Genomic DNA, 16,711 nt, shown 5'->3' with positions numbered 1-16,711 from the left:
CCTCCCCAGATCTATAGTGAAGGCCGTCAAGGCCTAGCCCGTATGCCCATTCGAGTGCTTTAGATGGAAATATAACATGCAGCATTACTTCAGCTTGTATTCAGTGAGTCCACCTCCGCATCACCTCAGAGCTCTTCTCGTTTCTCAGTGGACGGCTTTCCAAAAGTCGTCGCAGCATCCCTTCCAATGACCCTCGCATCTCCATGGACCACAACGTTGTCATCGAGGATCGAGTTGCCGAAAACCAGATACTCATATCTGCCTTTCAGTAACCAATAAACTCCGCCAAAAAGTACCACTCCACCAAGAATGGCGATGGCCCAATTCATGTTGGCGAGATCCCCGACCACGGGCACATACTGTGGGAAGATGTAGAACAGAAGGACAATAACACTCCAAAGCAGTGAGAGAATATTGACCGTGTAACCCCAGCGACCGAGGTCGAAGTGTGGACGCGGAGGGAGGTGTTTCCGACCCCTGAGAACGACGCACAGGATCGGGACGCAGTATGAGACTTGCAGTGCGACTCCGCCGCCCGAAATGATGGCGTAAAAGGCCAGATCACTGCCCAAGACCAGTAATCCCACGAGCAAGTTGATCACGATAACGGCCATCATCGCTCGAAGAGGCATCGTGAAGCGCCTGCTGACATGGGCGAAGTAATTCGAGAAAGGGAACGCCCGGTCGCGTGCCATTGACCAAGCTAGACGAGAGCCGGCGGTGTTCATGTTCACAATAATGAGATACTGAGACGTAATCAGCTCCATCCTCTAGCCCGGGTTGTTCTTACTCACATTCAAGCCCATCATCATTACTGCGCACCAGATGCCTCCGCCGTAAGTTGAATCCAGTGCATCCATGAACCATTCCTGAATCATAGTCAGCGAAGTCACGCCAACATTGACTAACACGAGCCTTACCACGTATGATGAAGTGGCCTCAAGATAGTCCTCCCATTTTGGTCCTACTGTGAAGCACATGACGATGGCCGAAAGCCAAGCTGTAATTCCAGCCCATACCATTGACCACACCATGACACGCTGTGCACCATAAGCACCACCCAATCAAATGTGAAGAGTAACTTACAGGGGCGTCACGAGAAGCATTCTTCATCTCTTCAACAACTACATCGGGGATTAGCCAGTCCATCGCCGAACATTGGGAATCGGATCCGTCTTACGATGCATCACCCCGTCCGACCCATACAGTCCGTATATGGGGACATACATGGAGAGTATGAATACCCAGCCTTTTGACGTCCAACCTGAGCTGTTGAGGAATTCTGTGAAGACGAATCTGCCACTGTTCTTCTCTGCCATCACCAAGAAGACAATTGCCCAGATCAATCCATTGGAAATGTTGAAGAAGGCGCCGAAGACCTGCAAAGCTGGAAGATATCTCGGCAGCAGATTTGAAAGGGCAGGCGCCACAAGGAAGCCGGTGTATATGAGGAAGGTCATGTAGGGCTACACAGGTCAGAAGATGTTAGAGCGGAGATCTCGCAATACCACTCACCTTCCAATCAATCTCTGGGTGAATAATTTCAACCAATGCAGCCACAATCTCTGCACTGTTCAACGCACAGCTGCTGCTTGTCGAGATCTCGCCTACCAACACACACCAGCCAACGAGATAGGATAAGAATCGTCGAGATCCTTCTGGGGCCACGACTTGGGTATAGAACTGTTGGCCTCCGGCAGTGGGCCATATCGAACAGTATTCTGCCAAAGATGACATGACAAAAAGTTGACCGATTGTTACCAGGACAGTCCCCCATACAAGACAGACAGGGCCACCTAAAGTGAAAATGTAATAGAACATGACAATGTTGCAGGACCACGAACACAGAATCGTCGTTTGATATGCCATCAAGCTCCAGAAAGTGTAGGTCCGTTTGAGCTCCGGCTTGTGGCCGAGACTGATGAGTCTACCTTCATCGTTGTTGGCGCTCACCGAGTCGTCCTTTGAGGTCTCCATCTCGCGATCACGACTCGATTCAGACATACCATCAAATAGACGTTGGTCGTAAGGCTTCAGCATAGATTAGAGGACTGCGAGATGATTCGAATGATATGGAACACACGCAGCGATCGCGGAGATTCTTGTCGGAGGATGTGTTATGGTCGAGATAGTCGTGCTGAAGTGATTATCTTCTCTCGTATTGTGGCCGAAGAGAGTTTAGCTGCGCGGGCTTATCAAGGTCGTTAACAGGGTTGCTCAAGGCCGGGCCTTTGACGACGAACTTGGCGGGACAATACGAGAAAATGATCCCGAGTAGATATGCCCCTTGGGCAATTGGAAGCCGAGAGTGCTCGACGGCCTCAATTCTGTGTTGCTGCTTGCATGGATGGGCGCTCGAACGAAAGTGTAGCGAGCTTCAAAAGCATCGTTCCGGGCCCTCAGCCAAGCGGTATGGGAAAGGTTGGTTGATCATGGTCTCGGCATCACAGAAACAGCCGAAGTCCTCGTATCCGGACACACGTCTGCCTGCTGGGTGCTGGAAGGTTGGAACCAGCAAGGCGTGAAATGATCAAATGTCGGTCGCTTAGAAGATATCGGCAAGCCTTTTTGGTAAGGTTTAATATCTCTGAATTACCCCTCCGGAGTTTCGGTTTTTCCATCACAGGCTGCTTGTGATAGAGCGCTTCATTGGTCGATAGGCTCCCTCTCTTTCAGCTGAACCCTGAATGCTAGAGCAACGTCCTGGTCGAGACCATTTTGATAAGCTCATTGTGCCTTTCCCCCATCATTTGCCAGGAACAAAACCATCCAGTGCACATCCCAGAAAGTTGGCCTGGAAAATGTGCCGCTGCAAACCACTAGCGTTGTCCGCAGTGAAACACAGGCGTTGACCTCACTATGCAAAGGGATACAACATCATGGCTGCCAACATGACGCCACTGAAGGTTGAGCCTCCAGAGGCAGATGGAGCAATACCTCCAGTACCCAGTGCCCCAGCCATTGGACCACAAGGTGAGACAAGGCTCCCATCTGTCGACAGCGTCACTTCAGCAAGCTAACTAACCAAAATACTGCCCGACATGCGTTCGGCGGCGTATTCGTTGCGATAGAGGACAACCATTTTGTGTTAAGTGTTCCAAGAAGGGTCTAACATGTCCTGGGTATGGTCCACGACTGCGGTGGGCCAACGGCATCGCCGTCCGCGGGCATCTCAAAGGTCGCACGACGCCAAACATAGAGAAGCCCATCAAATCCAGTGCCTCTGTCAAAGGCTCGACATCTCCCAGGTCTACCAGATCAGCTGAGAGTGACAGCCTAGCCAGGACACCGTCAGTGGCAGACCCACTCGAGAAGTTGTTTCCCGACCTCCCAGATGCAGCTACCAGAAGCCACCTGCTTCACCACTATGACCGGAACATCGCCGGACTCATGGTGTGGATTGATTCTGATAAGAACGAATATCGGCGTTTGGTCTTGCCGCTCGCAGAACGTCAGCCAGTGCTGCTGCTTGCAATCCTTGCCGTTTCAGCACAGCACTTGACTGGTATGACCAAGGTCGAGTCCCATTTCCCAGCACGTGCGCGGGACGCTGCTGTCAACATGATATCAACACAGATTCGACAAGTAACAAGCCGCCTTGCTGCCGGATATGACCTGGAGAAGGAGATAGACACAGACACTGCAGTTTGGATGCTGGCCTCAATGCTCACATTAGCCAACTACGAAATGGCCGAATCAGAGGGAGGCGCTGTTGCAGCTGACTCCCATCGTCAAGCCGCCCGTACTTTGGTGAATGCTCTGGCCACCACCCACCGTGAGAATAACGACCTGTTCAATTTTCTCCGGAATCAGCTCTCCATCTATGACATTTTGGCGTGTACAACCTCATTTGACCCGATGAGCACAGGAGATGTGATACTCCCCGCGCCTGATCACGCAAACCTCATTTTCTCGGAATTCTTGGCTCTCCTGCACCAAGTCACGATATTGTCACGTCAGGCGTACGATCAAAGAACCGCAGGAGATACCATGTCCGGAAAGCCCCCAATCTCTCCCATCGAGGTCCGGGCCAGATTCGACCTAGCTCGAGGTTCAACCCTCATGGCTGCCGGCTCGTTCGAGCTGATTCGCGACGAACGTCGGCGAGACTTCATCCGCATCGTCGACATATACCATCATGCGGGGCTGCTCTATACTTACAGATGTGTGTTTCGTGACGAAGTTCAAGCGCAAGAGGTCGACGCTTCTGCCACAATTTTGTTCGAGCGACTGAGTCAGCTTGAAGACCGATCCTCATGCATGCAGAATCTGCCCTGGCCCATGTTTATTGCTGGAACTGAATGCTGTGGTAATCGTGAGGCCCAGAGCTTTATAGCCGACTTGTATGAGCACATCGCCGCAGATATGGCATTCAAGCACTATCTTGAAGTGCTTCACTTCTTGAAAGATCTCTGGGCTTTTGAAGGCGGCGATTGGCTTCAATTGGCACGACAGTACGGTGCCAGTGGAAAGCAAATCCTGGCTGTTTGAAAGCATAGGCTCCGACCTTGTAGAAGTCCAGTTAAGCGTTGGAGGCCTCGTCTCTTTACGGGGCAACCCTGGACTTCTCTGGGAGCAGGACCCATCTTTCATTGTGGTGAATGGTGCAACATCCGCAAGGAATCGATTGCTGCGAACTTCGCGGTCCAATTGAGCCGGTAAGGTCTTGTCCGTGCCCAAGAATGCCAACTCAGGTGGTGCGTCCGCTGTGCTTAGGCGGAATTCACTTCATGCTTGCAGCAGTCACCTGCATTGACTGGATTGTACTGAAAGTCGGCGCATCCGGAAGAACCTCCCCGTCGTCCACCCACGGTGGCATTATAGGCAACAAATTGGTCAGGGCAATGGGATTGGCTGCCTCTTACTGCATTGTCTCTTTCACAAAAGGGCGAGCAGCTTGACGCAAGCAAAAGTTCATGTCGACTGCTCTTTGCCTCAATGGGGGCAAGAAACTCTTAAAAGAGAGCATTGCATAGGGCGGGGCATACAGGATCCTGTCCACGTTTGCTTACAAAATCGATAAACCTGAGTGTTGGGCCTTCCACGCTCAAATTCCGGCAGAACCACAAGGCACTTGTTGTCAAAAAAGGTAATCTTTTGTCGACAAATGTACCGCGAGCCAGCCAGGCGGGCGCCAGTGAGGTTTATATGCACTCGCGAGTCCTATAGCGGAAGTGTCATATATCAATGACAGATACGAAAACGAAACACTTCCAAAACAACTTTTAACGTTGTCCCTAATGCACTGCTACACTTTCCTTCTTGGTTTGAGGAATGTACTTACGTACGCCAAATGTTATGTATCTCTATGACGTTTGATATGATCAACCAATGGCGTCGCCCTCTGAGATTATCACTAGACTTGAAGGAGGTACTCGGTAGAGAGTCTCTGTCGCCTGGTTATGGGTTTTGGAGTGGGACAGCATGATCCCGCCCACCTGCTCCATCGGGAACTTCACCTGAGAATCCTCCCATCTCCAGGGTACAAGACTCTTCTGTCGAGGTGAGAGACATGGATTAGTTCTATGCCATGCTTTACCTCATACCACATGAACCACTGCCCTCAAGCCCATCGATTCTCCACAGTTCAAAGCCGTTTGGAAGGCCCGAAACCCTTCCGTTGATCCTCCAGAAACATGTTACACTCACCTCATCGACGATCTTGTCAATTAAATGATTATCGATGCTTTTCTTTCCGGACCACACGAAGCTGCGGAAGGACTACACTATCGTGCCCTCAAGGTTCTCAATACCTTGTCTGCTGTCCCTGAGATTACCACTACTTTGAGTACAAGGTTTTGCGACAAGCACGATAACTGCAGGCAGAACTTCAATGTGCTGAGGAAGTGCTATCGTCCATTATCAGAGTCACGACTATGTGAACATGGTATTGAATCGCTGGTACTATCAAATTCCGGTAATGCAACCTCGAAAGCGGCAAGACATCACCCGCCAAAATGTGGAAACGCTGTTCATATCTAAGGACTTTCAAGATACTCTCGCCCATCGCCTGGGCGGGGCTGTCCAGATTCCAGCAATAGCTTACGACGATATGGGACTCGTTGGGAAGGATCCTCGCTGGGAGGTGTTTTACCAGTTCTCGGATTATCTCACAAAGACATTTCCCCGAATGTGCGACGGTCGAGTATTCTGCAATTCATTCCGGCCTCGCTGACATGGCGGATAGATACGAGGCACTTAGGGTGGAAACAGTCAGTACGCACGGGCTGCTATACACCTGGCAGGGGTCCGCGCAGGATCTGAAGCCGCTTTTATTCATGGCTCATTCTGATGTAGGTAAGAGCTGCGTGCCATAGGATCGCTCACTGAGAACCCCAGGTCGTTCCTGCTGGCGAGTCAACTTCCCTACAGTGGACTTATCCTCCTTTTTCGGGTCACTATGATGGAGAGTACATCTGGGGAAGGGGCTCCGAGGACGACAAATCCAACCTTATCGCTATGCTGACCGCGATCGAATCTCTGCTTGGATGCGAATTCAAGCCATGTCGGACGCTCATTTTGTCGATTGGGTTCGATGAAGAGGGTGGGGCCGATAGAAGTTATGGCGCTCGGTGTCTCGCAGACACCCTCCTGAAAAGATATGGCAACGATGGTATTGAACTGATTGTGAGTCAATGCGAGTAAGCGGTGTGGCAGCTATTGACCAAGCACAGTTCGACGAGGGCATAGCTGGGATTGAGAGGCGGTTTGGGACAGACTTTGCCTTGCCCGCGACTGCGGAGAAGGGTTATGTTGACGTTGACGTCAAACTTGATGTTCCTGGAGGGCATTCTTCAACACCACCCGATCATACTGCAAGTACGTGCTTCATCTTCTCTGTAAACAGAAGTCAAGGAATGCTGATACTCTCAAAGTTGGCTTTCAGGCACAGATCATCAACCTGATCGAAGACCACCCTTTCACTTCTCAGTTGATCCGGCAGAATCCTACCTTGACGTTCTTTCGACAGGCAGCCGTCCTGTCGAAGAGTATGCCACAGGAGCTGCGAGACGCCATATTGGGGAAGAAGTCGTCGGAAAAATTTCTTGAATATATGGACAGGGATCGCGAAAGGCGTGCCATGGTCAGGACATCCACAGCCATTACCATGGCTCAAAGCGGCGACAAAGGTGAGTGCCCACTATGTCGAATTGTGCTTTACCAACTCTTTTTACTATATGTTCAAGGCCTGTCATGTTACGGCTTCGAAACTGACTGACACCAGTGAACTCGCTACCGGAGACTGCTACTTTTGTCATCAATCATCGGATTGCGCTTCATGAGTCCGCACAGGCAGTGAAAGACTACTACATTGCATTGCTTCGTCCGTGGGCGAAGAAGTGGCACTTCAACTTTGATGCCTTCGGCGTGATGGAGAGAAATCGAGAAGACTCTCAGACTCGATCCAATGACAACAACGACTGTGGCGACCTTACACTTACCGCTCAATATGAGCTCGAACCGTCACCTATTTCAGATACCGAGGACCCGAGGTTCAGCTGGCTTGCTGGAGTTATCAAAGGCGTATTTGGCGAAGATGTCGTTGTTGCGCCGGAGCTACTGACTGGTGTGTACATTGAACCACTTCATTGATACTGATGAGCTAATCCTGAGAGGCAACACCGACACACGGTACTACTGGGACCTTTCGCCACAGATATACCGCTGGTCACCGTGGCGTGCGAGTCATGATCCACGTGGGACACGGATGCATACAGTTGATGAGAGAATGCCCATCAAAGGACTGGTAGAGATGGTCAAATTCTATCACGAATTCATCCGGGTCTTGGATGAGGTACAAAGGTGACATACCGAGCTTTCGCGATCGCATGCTCGTGGTCCCCATGTTTTCAAAGAATCTTGGATTCTACAAGCAAGCGACAGGCATCACTTGGCTTAGATGCCTGCTTTCGTATATTGAGATACCCACTTCAATTTATTGGCACTGGAAAGGGGCAAGAAGGAGTTGACACTCTGTAACTGCTACGGTTCATAAAGTCTGGCGGCGTTTGAAGAGCAGAAAACCGGCATGGGAAGCATTTGAAGAATATCCTTCACTCCGGGTGGAGATTCGTAGGGGAAGAGCCTGACCGCGTGGAGGCGGCAAGGACCAACAAAATCCTACTACTGTAAGTCAGCCGGCCGGATAGAGCCTAAAATCTTTACTTAACCTCGAGTGCCTCGGTTTTTGGCATTGACTGTTCCTCCATATAGACTTGTTTAATATCCCTTTCCAGATCCTAGGACACTCCGTCAGCATCAACATGTCTACAGACCTGAAGGATCTCGCCACACCGGCCAAATGCACAGCAGACTTCTGTCTCATCCCGCTAGGGACACCGACTGCTTCTGTGTCTGCGCAGATTGCCGATGTTCAGAGATTAATGAAGAAAAGCGGGTTGAAATACAGCATGCATAGTGCTGGCACGACTGTTGGTGAGCGATCTTCCTATCCTACAAGTCAACAGCGAATCCCCAGACATTGGATCCGATATGGTCGGCCAGAGTAGCGAGTGGCGGTTCTGGTCGGCTGTGATCATTGAGATTTACTTGAGCAAGGCCATATGGCCTTGCTGTTACACTACCGTACATGACCAAGTACTGACGTTCATCTCCTTGCAACAGAAGGCTCTTGGGATGATGTGACCCGCTTGATCGGACAAGCTCATAGTATCCTTCATGAGAAAGGGATCGTTCGGATACAGACGGATATCCGGATTGGTAGTCGAACGGACAAGTCGCAGACCATGGAGGATAAGGTGGCCGCGGTAGAGAAACTACTTTCAAGCGACTCCTAAGCCGTAACAGAAGAGATGAAGACCTCATTATACGATTAGCAGAACCAGCAGGGCAAGAGTTATTCAGCTGGCATGATCAACATGGTTCTACGTTAATCTACCTTCGAGTGTCGGCCACTTGACGATCACAGCCACAGGACCGGACTGGATGTCAGCCACAGTTGTGGCTGAGTCCAGTGTCTACGTATTTCGCCGCAGGGAATATGCAGGATGATCCAGGGCCATTGAATGAGCAGCACGCAGCCCAACTTGTGACGATGTCCTTTCTCATTGGAGACAAGGCCTTAAAGACTGCCGCCCAGCTTTTCTGAAGGCGTTGCAATAAAGACAAGTTCTTTGACTCGATCCTTTGATCATCTCCTGTCTGTTGTGAGTCTGTCTTTGTTGACCGCCTCTTTTCCAGCCATGCTATTTTCGTGAACAACCCAAGGCAAACGTTGTGCAAGTGCAAAGCACCACGAAGCTCTTCTCTGCCAACTCTTGCCCTGTTGAACCTTTTTGAGAACGAAATTACGGACCTGCCTCGCGAGTTCTTAATCGAGTACCTACTAACCCGGGCTTGTTACCGATAATGGCGGCTATTCACCAGACCATCGCGATCGTCGATAAGTCGAACAAGGTTGTCAGTACATCCAAACAGTTGAAGAATGTCTTCAAGGAAGCGAAACTTGCTTATCTCGAGCGCAAGGCCGAGATAGTGGCAGAAAGGAGGTTAAAAGAAGACAAAGAACTGAGAAAGGCAATGAAGGCTGTGGCATTGGCTGAGGATGACGCTCGATCGCAAACCTCTCGAAGGCCAGGAAGACACCACTCTCATGGAAGAGACCACGGTCAAGATCGACGGCGCCCGTCAGCAGGCGGCCAGTATCACTCTTCCGAGTCGGTAAGAAGGGAGAGTCACGCCCGCAGGCCTTTGGTCCAAGAAGAATCAGAAGACTTTGCTGTTGGCCCGCCTGGACATCCCGGTCTTGCACAATTCAATGAAGAGCTGTATGGTTCCCACCGCTCGGCGCCAACCTCCCCAGTCAACCACTATGGACACCACGAGCTCGTCCGTCGAACAACTGATCTTCCTTTGGAACACACCCGCTTACACCGACCACCACCAGTGCGGTCCCACTCAACGTCAGAAGTAGACGATCACATTGACATGGATCTAGCATACGGAGAATTCCACCCGGAAACCCTCATGCTTGATCCAAAGGTAGAGCAGCAACTCCAAAAGCAAGAAATGTCGAGCCTGGTTTTGAAATGCAAGCTACTGATGGATGAGGCCGATTGCGCACAGCACAGTATTAGGGCGACTATTGCCCATCTACAGAAGAACCCCGACGCTATGGCAGCTATAGCTTTGACTTTGGCGGAAATCAGCAATCTGGCCACAAAAATGGCACCCGGCGCGCTCGCAGCTTTTAAGACCGGAGCACCAGCTGTATTTGCCATACTCGCAGCTCCAGAGTTTCTCATTGCTGTGGGTGTGGGTGTTGGAATCACGGTGGTCATGTTCGGTGGTTACAAGATCATCAAAAAGATCAAAGCCAGGTCCAACCAGAAGGAAGACCTGGCTGTGGACGAGATGATCGATGTCCACGAACTTGACCGGATTGAACATTGGAGAGGTGGAATTTCTGACGTTGACAGTGCGAGTGTGGCCACGAGCGTGGAGGGAGAGTTCATCACTCCGATGGCAGCCGTGAGGAAAGGCCATCTGCCTCTCCCCAGAGATCGCATCGAAGAGAGTCATAGGAGTTCTTCGAGAGAGGAGAAGAGCAGAAGGGGCCAGAGGCTGATCGAGGATGATACCGATCGTACTCTCGTGGGAAGTGAAGGGTCAACCAAGCCGTGGAAGCATAAATCGGCGAAACGGGAAAAGGTCACGGTCAAGGTTAAGAAGCCCAGTCCGCTGCGGAGGATCTTTGCCAGCAGGGACTCGGAGACGTCGTCAAGGAGATGATCCGAAGTGGACGTAGGGGTATTTGTGAGCGATGAGCCTTAATCTGCCTTCACACAGGAGCTACCGTATATATGAGAATGTTTGCTACGAGTCACGATTTAATGAAAGCTATGAAATAGTCATGATCGCAATTGTATATATGTTGAACGGTCAATGAAAGCAGTACCCTTCGCTCATTGTTTAGGTCGTTTTGCGTCGACTTCTAGATCACATGATTTGCGGCGAAATTTGGTCGTTGATCTTTCATCCGGAATCTTTGTTGTATCTATTCAATCCTCTATTCACCATCTGCGACTATCGGTCGGTCATCATTTCCTCTGGCTCTTGAGGTGCTCACTGGCCTTGTCACTTTACCGAGCAGCATCGAAAGCAACCTAGACCTTCGCCTACCGACTTGTTCAGCTGCGGAGACGTTTTGTTCCGACAGAGTATCTCTGAAAGTTTTTGCCTGCGCCATCGCCGTCTGCCATTCATCGGTCCTCATTTCCTACGCATCTGGCGCATCCTGCACGACCACAGCGAACTACTCCGAGCGGTTGTCCCTGCGGCCGGCTACTATTTGACATACCTCCTCCACGATGGATCATTCTCGAGACCCATGCCCTTGGGTAGCGCTATCAGATTTTGGTGGAGCTTTCTCCATGGGCGCTTTGGGAGGTAAGATATTGCAGCAAGAGTATGGAGACAGGTGGTTGACATAAGGCCAGGCACGTTATGGCACGGCATCAAAGGTTATAGAAATTCGCCATACGGAGAGCGACGGATAGGCATGATTACAGCCATTAAAGCTCGAGCGCCCGTGACAGGAGGCAACTTCGGTGTATGGGGTGGCCTATTCAGCACATTCGATTGCGCTGTCAAGGGTATCAGAAAGAAGGAAGATCCATACAACTCGATCATCGCCGGGTTTTTCACTGGTGGTGCCCTTGCTGTAAGAGGAGGCTACAAGGCTGCGAGAAACGGCGCCATTATGTGCGCTATCTTTTTGGCTGTTATTGAAGGTGTGGGCATCGGTATTCAGCGACTGATGGCCGAGAACACCCGACTTGATGTAAGTCTATCGCAGGCGGAACCTGTTACAGACAACTGACGGCTCCAGATCCCTCCTCCTGGAGCAGCACCAACGGAATCTCGACCTGTGGCTGCATGACTGGAAATGGCCACTACTCCACATTTCATTTAGGAGGTTTCTTGGATTTCTCCTCAAAGCGTTGAGTCTGACTTACTCGGTTCTCTACTCCTCAGCTCCCACCTTCTCGTGGTCCAAGGGTTCTTCTGTGCATAGCGGGCGTTACGGAGAAATGGGCAAAGAGGTGCCACAGTCGCATCTGCAGAGGTACAAGCACATGAAGGAAGCTCATCTCAGCAGCCTGACGCGGGTATCTAGAGATACGCTTTCATGAGCGGCGCAGCTTGGCTGTGCTATATGCCAAAGCCGGTTTGAATGTCTTGCTTCAAGGCTGTAATATATTGTATGGGTACTATGGAACATGACAGGTGCTCTGCTGTGCTTTCCACGCAATGGGCAGTGTTTGTAGTTGATGTCGATTGCCTTGTGGGCGCCGGTGATCGAGTAATCGAGAAAGCGCGAATGACGGGTGACAAGGCTGAAGGCGACAGGCGCCTGTCGATCCTCCGCATCTCACTTCATGGGCTCGCGCGACACTCATTGTTGTATATCCACATTCTCATTCGGTGCTTCCCAGTATGCATGCATAGGGCGTTCTATTTAATCGCATCTGATTTTCATCTTAACTATTGAAACCCATTTGCCAGATGCATCATGCAGAGAACGCTACTAGGAGCAGCAGCCTGGAGGACTCGAGTCCGGAACGACTCGATAGGCCATCCCGCCTGAAGGCCACCGACAGCACTCTCGTACCAGAAGACGTTCTACCTGATATAATACCTGTCCCAAACTCGGCATTGCTCTATTCGAATATTCATGCTCAGCGTGAGCGCCGACTTCGCCTGCTGATTCGTCGCTATACCAATCAGATCCAGTACGGCTGCAGGGATATCAACTGCACGACGCCAACATGCCTGAGTTATAGAAAGAGAAATACCACCGGTCCTCTGAGGCCATATACAGACTTGAGCACAAGGACGCTGGCATGTCAACTTGTCGAAGAGTCTATGAAAGGTGGTAAGGGACGGGCTTTGCTCTGTCCGAATGAGCCAGTTGTGCCATGGTACCAGGATCCTGCAACAGCTAAGAGAAGACGCAGAAGCCTTGACAAGGCCAAGGGGCAGCGCGATGAAGGCGCACCTATAGCCAAACAGCAAGTTACAGACCATGGCAATGGGGAGGCAGGCAGTCACGTACAGAGAACCGAGCATGTGTCACACAGGCCGAGCCATGACAGCCTCGTTCAGGCACGCAGACGGTTCAAGGAGTGGACAAAAGAACAAGGCGAAGACGATGCCAGCGAAGGCACTGTGGACCTTCTCGATGCACCGTTGGCTCAACAAACTTTTGACCAGGTACCATCGGCCGAAGCTCCCACGAGTGATCAAGCCGGTGATGTATCCAGACCTCCGCACCCCTCTGAGAAGAAAGACATTGCCTCTTTCACTCAGACACTGTTCGATCTATTGCCGCTGCGACTGCTCGCCTTGTTACCGGCGAGAAGTCAATCTCATCCGTCTGATACCGTCAGCCCGACCGCCCAGCATGAAACAGAGACGCACCAGGCTGCCTATGCCGACACCTTGCAAAATGGCAACGCCCCTGGTGCCACTCAAGGCAACAATGATCAGCATACAGAGCTAGAAAATGACGCCGTGGATCTGCCCGCACAATTCCTCACAAGAAGAACACTTCGCACCTTGAGCTGGCGTTCCATTCACTGGCTGCATCATGTGCCTCAGAGCCATAGCACCGATACTTGCAAGATCATTTTTCGACCCTTCATCAAGCAGAGCTTTGCATACTGCTTCAGCGACCCTGATCGCCTCGTCAATTCAGTCAGAGATCTTCAGCAGAGTTTTGTGCCGCGATACGTTGCAATACACTGTCGGTCCAAGCCATGCCCGCCTTACACAAGTGTCAGTCCAAGCGCGTGGCCACAAGTTGCCACAAAGACATGGTTGGATGTGACTGCACTGGTAACAAGCCTCGCCTTTCTGGACCATTTTGCGTCGCGAGATATAGTTCTCGGCAGCATGTTTACGGCTTTGCAGCGCTCGTATACTCTACCTCACCGTCTGCGTAACCGGACGACGGGAAAACGTTGCCGGTCGAGTGGCGAGAGTGGAGAGAGAGCATCAGCCACGGGCCCGGAAAGCTTTTGCGATGACACCCATGCCTTGAGAGACATCATGAGAACGAGCAAGTCAGTAAAGGAAGAAGATGATCACTTGCCTCTGAGCGACGCCCGAGTTGCAGAGATGTGTTTTGTGGCCCTCATGTCGATCGCTTCTATGGCGTTCAGGGCTCCCTTGGGTGAAAGATGGGAAGAAGCCATGTTGTTTGATCAGTTCTCGCGGTTGAGGAATCGTGGCGGCGCTCATACGAGCTGGCGAAAGCGTTCCAACGACGACACAACCGACTGGCGCGGGCCCTACCGCTATGGACAGCAGATGATCAAGGTTGTGGACGTATTTGAGTCCTGGCCTGTTCTTCATCTACTTTATGCTGTCACAGATGTGATCAGCCACCGACTCCTTGTGACAAAATGGTCAGAAGCTATGGAGGGTTCGAGGCCTGCGTCGAAGCAGAGAAAGACCGTGATCGAACTCTCGATCGAATGCTTTGACCGTGACACGCTCGAAAGTCGGACCGCCGACAACAAACAGCCAAGGAGCTGGGTCGGAACGGCCTTGGTCGAAGTACTGAGAACGGTCATGCTTAAAGCTTGGGACGGTCGTGCGATCATTCAGCGTGCAGGACCAGTAGGTGGAGCTCTTGAGCTTCTGGCTGGTATTTATCGTGAGCGCAAAGGTCTAAACTTGGATCCAGAGATCTTCCGCATGGGCTTTGTTGAGGAGACGTTTGAGGGGATGTCTATGGCCATGGAATGGCTATCGTTTCAAGCAGACACTCGACAGACACATATCTTATCCTACTCATTCTTGTTCCAACCTAGGATGCTTGTCCAATACTTCAGAGCGATCAACCTCGACATAATGCGCAAGTCATACGAGAATGCCAAGCTGGTGTACAACGATACTCGGCAATACGTATTCCTGCCTAACATCCCGGTCTACGGAGTGAAAGAGGTGCTGACGCAACTGCGACCTCATATGGCCAGGTATTTTGTCCTTACAATACGAAGGGACAGTATACTGAGTGATGCGATCAATCAAATATGGCGCAGACAGCGAAGAGAGTTAATGCGCCCTCTGCGAGTACGTATTGGTAAGGACGAGGGCGAAGATGGAGTTGACTACGGTGGGGTGCAGCAAGAGTTCTTCCGCGTAGTGTTTGCGGAAGCTCTCAGACCCGAATATGGCATGTTCACGGTTGACGGCACGACGAGAATGGTGTGGTTTCAGCCTGGCTCATTTGAGCCTCTCTACAAATTTGAAGCCCTTGGTATATTGATGTCGATTGCTGTTTACAACGGCATCACCGTGCCGGTCACATTTCCGCTGGCATTTTATCGCAAGCTGCTGGGTCTTAAGGTGAAGAAATTGGAGCACATCGTTGACGGCTGGCCCGACCTCGCCAGAGGCCTGCAGACTCTATTAGACTGGTCCGAGGGAGATGTCGGGGATGTGATTGGCAGGACTTACGAGTTCAGCTATGAGCTTTGTGCGAACAGGGTGTCCGTGGACATGGAGAAAGCTGGGCGTGATGATCTATGGCCAGCAACAAAATCGCGTATGAGCAAGAAAGGCAAGGAGAAGGCGAAGTCGACATCCTTCGAATTGCCGATCGAGCCTTCACTTACTCCGCCCATCCAGTCATCACCGGACCTCAAACCAACAGTGGTTCCTGTGCTGAGACGATCGTCGTCGGTCGACCTCAAAGGCATCTCCACGCCCCAGAGTCTCGACAGTGACTTACTCGAGGATGAAGCTGCGTTGGTCACCAACGCCAACCGTGGACAATATGTGAAAGACTATGTCCTGTGGCTGACGCACAAGTCAATCCAAGCGCAGTACGAAGCGTTCGCCAAGGGCTTTTATACGTGCTTGGACCGTACGGCGTTGTCGATATTCACGCCTGAAGCTCTCAAGACTGTGATTGAAGGGCATGTCGAGATCGATATCGACGAGCTTCAGAAGACGGTCCTGTACGAGGACCCATATTGCGTCAATTCGTCCACGATCGTTGATTTCTGGCACGTTGTACGCAGCATGAGTCCGGAACAACACCGCCAATTGCTGCTATTTGTTACGGCAAGCGACCGCGTGCCGGTGAATGGGTTGATTAGTATACAATTCCACATCCAGAAAAATGGGGATGATGATAATCGTTTGCCCCAAAGCAGTACGTGCTACGGCCGGTTGTTGTTGCCGCAGTACTCGAGCCGAGAGATTCTGAGGGAGAAGTTGACTAAGGCTATTGAGAATTGTTTCGGGTTTGGAGCGTTGTAGACCCAGACGCGCAGGACGATACGGCATACGGGGCTTAATCAAGGGCGTTCTACATGCATACCTAGGTATGGACATGGTGGGTTGAATAATTATGCTTTTCCAGCGGCTGGAGCGTTCAGCGGGCGAAATCGATCTCTTTCTGCTTGCCTACAGTTTCAAAATATCCATTCGCGAGTCTTAAGATTCGCGATCATACAAGCAGTGCTGAACTCTTTCCTTATTATTCTGCAACCTGATTGCCGGTCTATGTCGTAGGTATCTTTCATCTCTCATTTCTAGGTCTAATCGGGGCATGATTCGTATCCAATGCATCAAAGCCTGTCTTTCTGTATCTATCGTCTCAAGCACGCTGTGAACCAAGGGAGGTCCCCTCTATCTATTGTCTAACCTTCATGCTCGTCTAACATCTTGCACC

General features: G+C 51.1%; 7 protein-coding genes across 7 annotated transcripts; 6 read left to right on the top strand and 1 right to left on the bottom strand.

Moving 5' to 3' along the window:
- Positions 1-11: 11 nt before the first annotated feature.
- EDD37DRAFT_684296 (amino acid/polyamine transporter I) lies at positions 12-1,977 on the bottom strand (the record flags this gene model as incomplete). Its single annotated transcript, XM_062819867.1, has 6 exons — positions 12-746; positions 795-869; positions 921-1,040; positions 1,087-1,124; positions 1,181-1,466; positions 1,516-1,977. 6 exons carry the CDS (start codon positions 1,975-1,977, stop codon positions 126-128), a joined length of 1,602 nt encoding a protein of 533 aa, XP_062674280.1. The 3' UTR covers positions 12-125.
- Positions 1,978-2,879: 902 nt separating this feature from the next.
- On the top strand, positions 2,880-4,491 carry EDD37DRAFT_603328 (fungal-specific transcription factor domain-containing protein; the record flags this gene model as incomplete). The annotated part of the gene is made up of 2 exons (XM_062814633.1): positions 2,880-2,973; positions 3,074-4,491. 2 exons carry the CDS (start codon positions 2,880-2,882, stop codon positions 4,489-4,491), a joined length of 1,512 nt encoding a protein of 503 aa, XP_062674279.1.
- A 1,393-nt stretch (positions 4,492-5,884) lies between these two features.
- EDD37DRAFT_644191 (Gly-Xaa carboxypeptidase) lies at positions 5,885-7,593 on the top strand (the record flags this gene model as incomplete). Its single annotated transcript, XM_062817473.1, has 6 exons — positions 5,885-6,132; positions 6,188-6,293; positions 6,340-6,627; positions 6,675-6,819; positions 6,876-7,130; positions 7,226-7,593. The coding sequence occupies 6 exons, from the start codon at positions 5,885-5,887 to the stop codon at positions 7,591-7,593; spliced, it is 1,410 nt and encodes a 469-aa protein (XP_062674278.1).
- Positions 7,594-8,264: 671 nt separating this feature from the next.
- On the top strand, positions 8,265-8,798 carry EDD37DRAFT_644190 (YkoF-like protein; the record flags this gene model as incomplete). Its single annotated transcript, XM_062817472.1, has 2 exons — positions 8,265-8,436; positions 8,626-8,798. The coding sequence occupies 2 exons, from the start codon at positions 8,265-8,267 to the stop codon at positions 8,796-8,798; spliced, it is 345 nt and encodes a 114-aa protein (XP_062674277.1).
- A 300-nt stretch (positions 8,799-9,098) lies between these two features.
- Positions 9,099-10,911, top strand: EDD37DRAFT_3975 (uncharacterized protein). The gene has a single exon (XM_062812296.1). It carries the CDS (start codon positions 9,370-9,372, stop codon positions 10,750-10,752), a length of 1,383 nt encoding a protein of 460 aa, XP_062674276.1. The 5' UTR covers positions 9,099-9,369; the 3' UTR covers positions 10,753-10,911.
- A 319-nt stretch (positions 10,912-11,230) lies between these two features.
- On the top strand, positions 11,231-12,215 carry EDD37DRAFT_1742 (mitochondrial import inner membrane translocase subunit tim-17). Its single transcript, XM_062809895.1, has 3 exons — positions 11,231-11,409; positions 11,460-11,803; positions 11,852-12,215. The coding sequence occupies exons 1-3, from the start codon at positions 11,331-11,333 to the stop codon at positions 11,900-11,902; spliced, it is 474 nt and encodes a 157-aa protein (XP_062674275.1). The 5' UTR covers positions 11,231-11,330; the 3' UTR covers positions 11,903-12,215.
- On the top strand, positions 12,186-16,485 carry EDD37DRAFT_1737 (ubiquitin-protein ligase E3 A). The gene has a single exon (XM_062809883.1). It carries the CDS (start codon positions 12,529-12,531, stop codon positions 16,294-16,296), a length of 3,768 nt encoding a protein of 1,255 aa, XP_062674274.1. The 5' UTR covers positions 12,186-12,528; the 3' UTR covers positions 16,297-16,485.
- Positions 16,486-16,711: the final 226 nt, after the last annotated feature.

This window comes from Exophiala viscosa, assembly GCF_022695815.1.
Source record: "Exophiala viscosa unplaced genomic scaffold EDD37scaffold_1, whole genome shotgun sequence".
Classification (NCBI taxonomy): Eukaryota; Fungi; Ascomycota; class Eurotiomycetes; order Chaetothyriales; family Herpotrichiellaceae; genus Exophiala; species Exophiala viscosa.
Note: the sequence above shows the minus strand (reverse complement) of the source record. Positions and strands in the feature narration are given on the sequence as shown.

What these genes read in the sequence shown, in the direction of transcription:
- EDD37DRAFT_1737 (XM_062809883.1), top strand. Translation starts at nt 12,529, where the DNA reads ATGCATCATGCAGAGAACGCTACTAGGAGCAGCAGCCTGGAGGACTCG.
- EDD37DRAFT_1742 (XM_062809895.1), top strand. Translation starts at nt 11,331, where the DNA reads ATGGATCATTCTCGAGACCCATGCCCTTGGGTAGCGCTATCAGATTTT. An exon ending in CTCCATGGGCGCTTTGGGAG is followed by an intron (nt 11,410 to 11,459) that starts GTAAGATATTGC and finishes ACATAAGGCCAG; the next exon opens with GCACGTTATGGCACGGCATC. An exon ending in CCGAGAACACCCGACTTGAT is followed by an intron (nt 11,804 to 11,851) that starts GTAAGTCTATCG and finishes TGACGGCTCCAG; the next exon opens with ATCCCTCCTCCTGGAGCAGC.
- EDD37DRAFT_3975 (XM_062812296.1), top strand. Translation starts at nt 9,370, where the DNA reads ATGGCGGCTATTCACCAGACCATCGCGATCGTCGATAAGTCGAACAAG.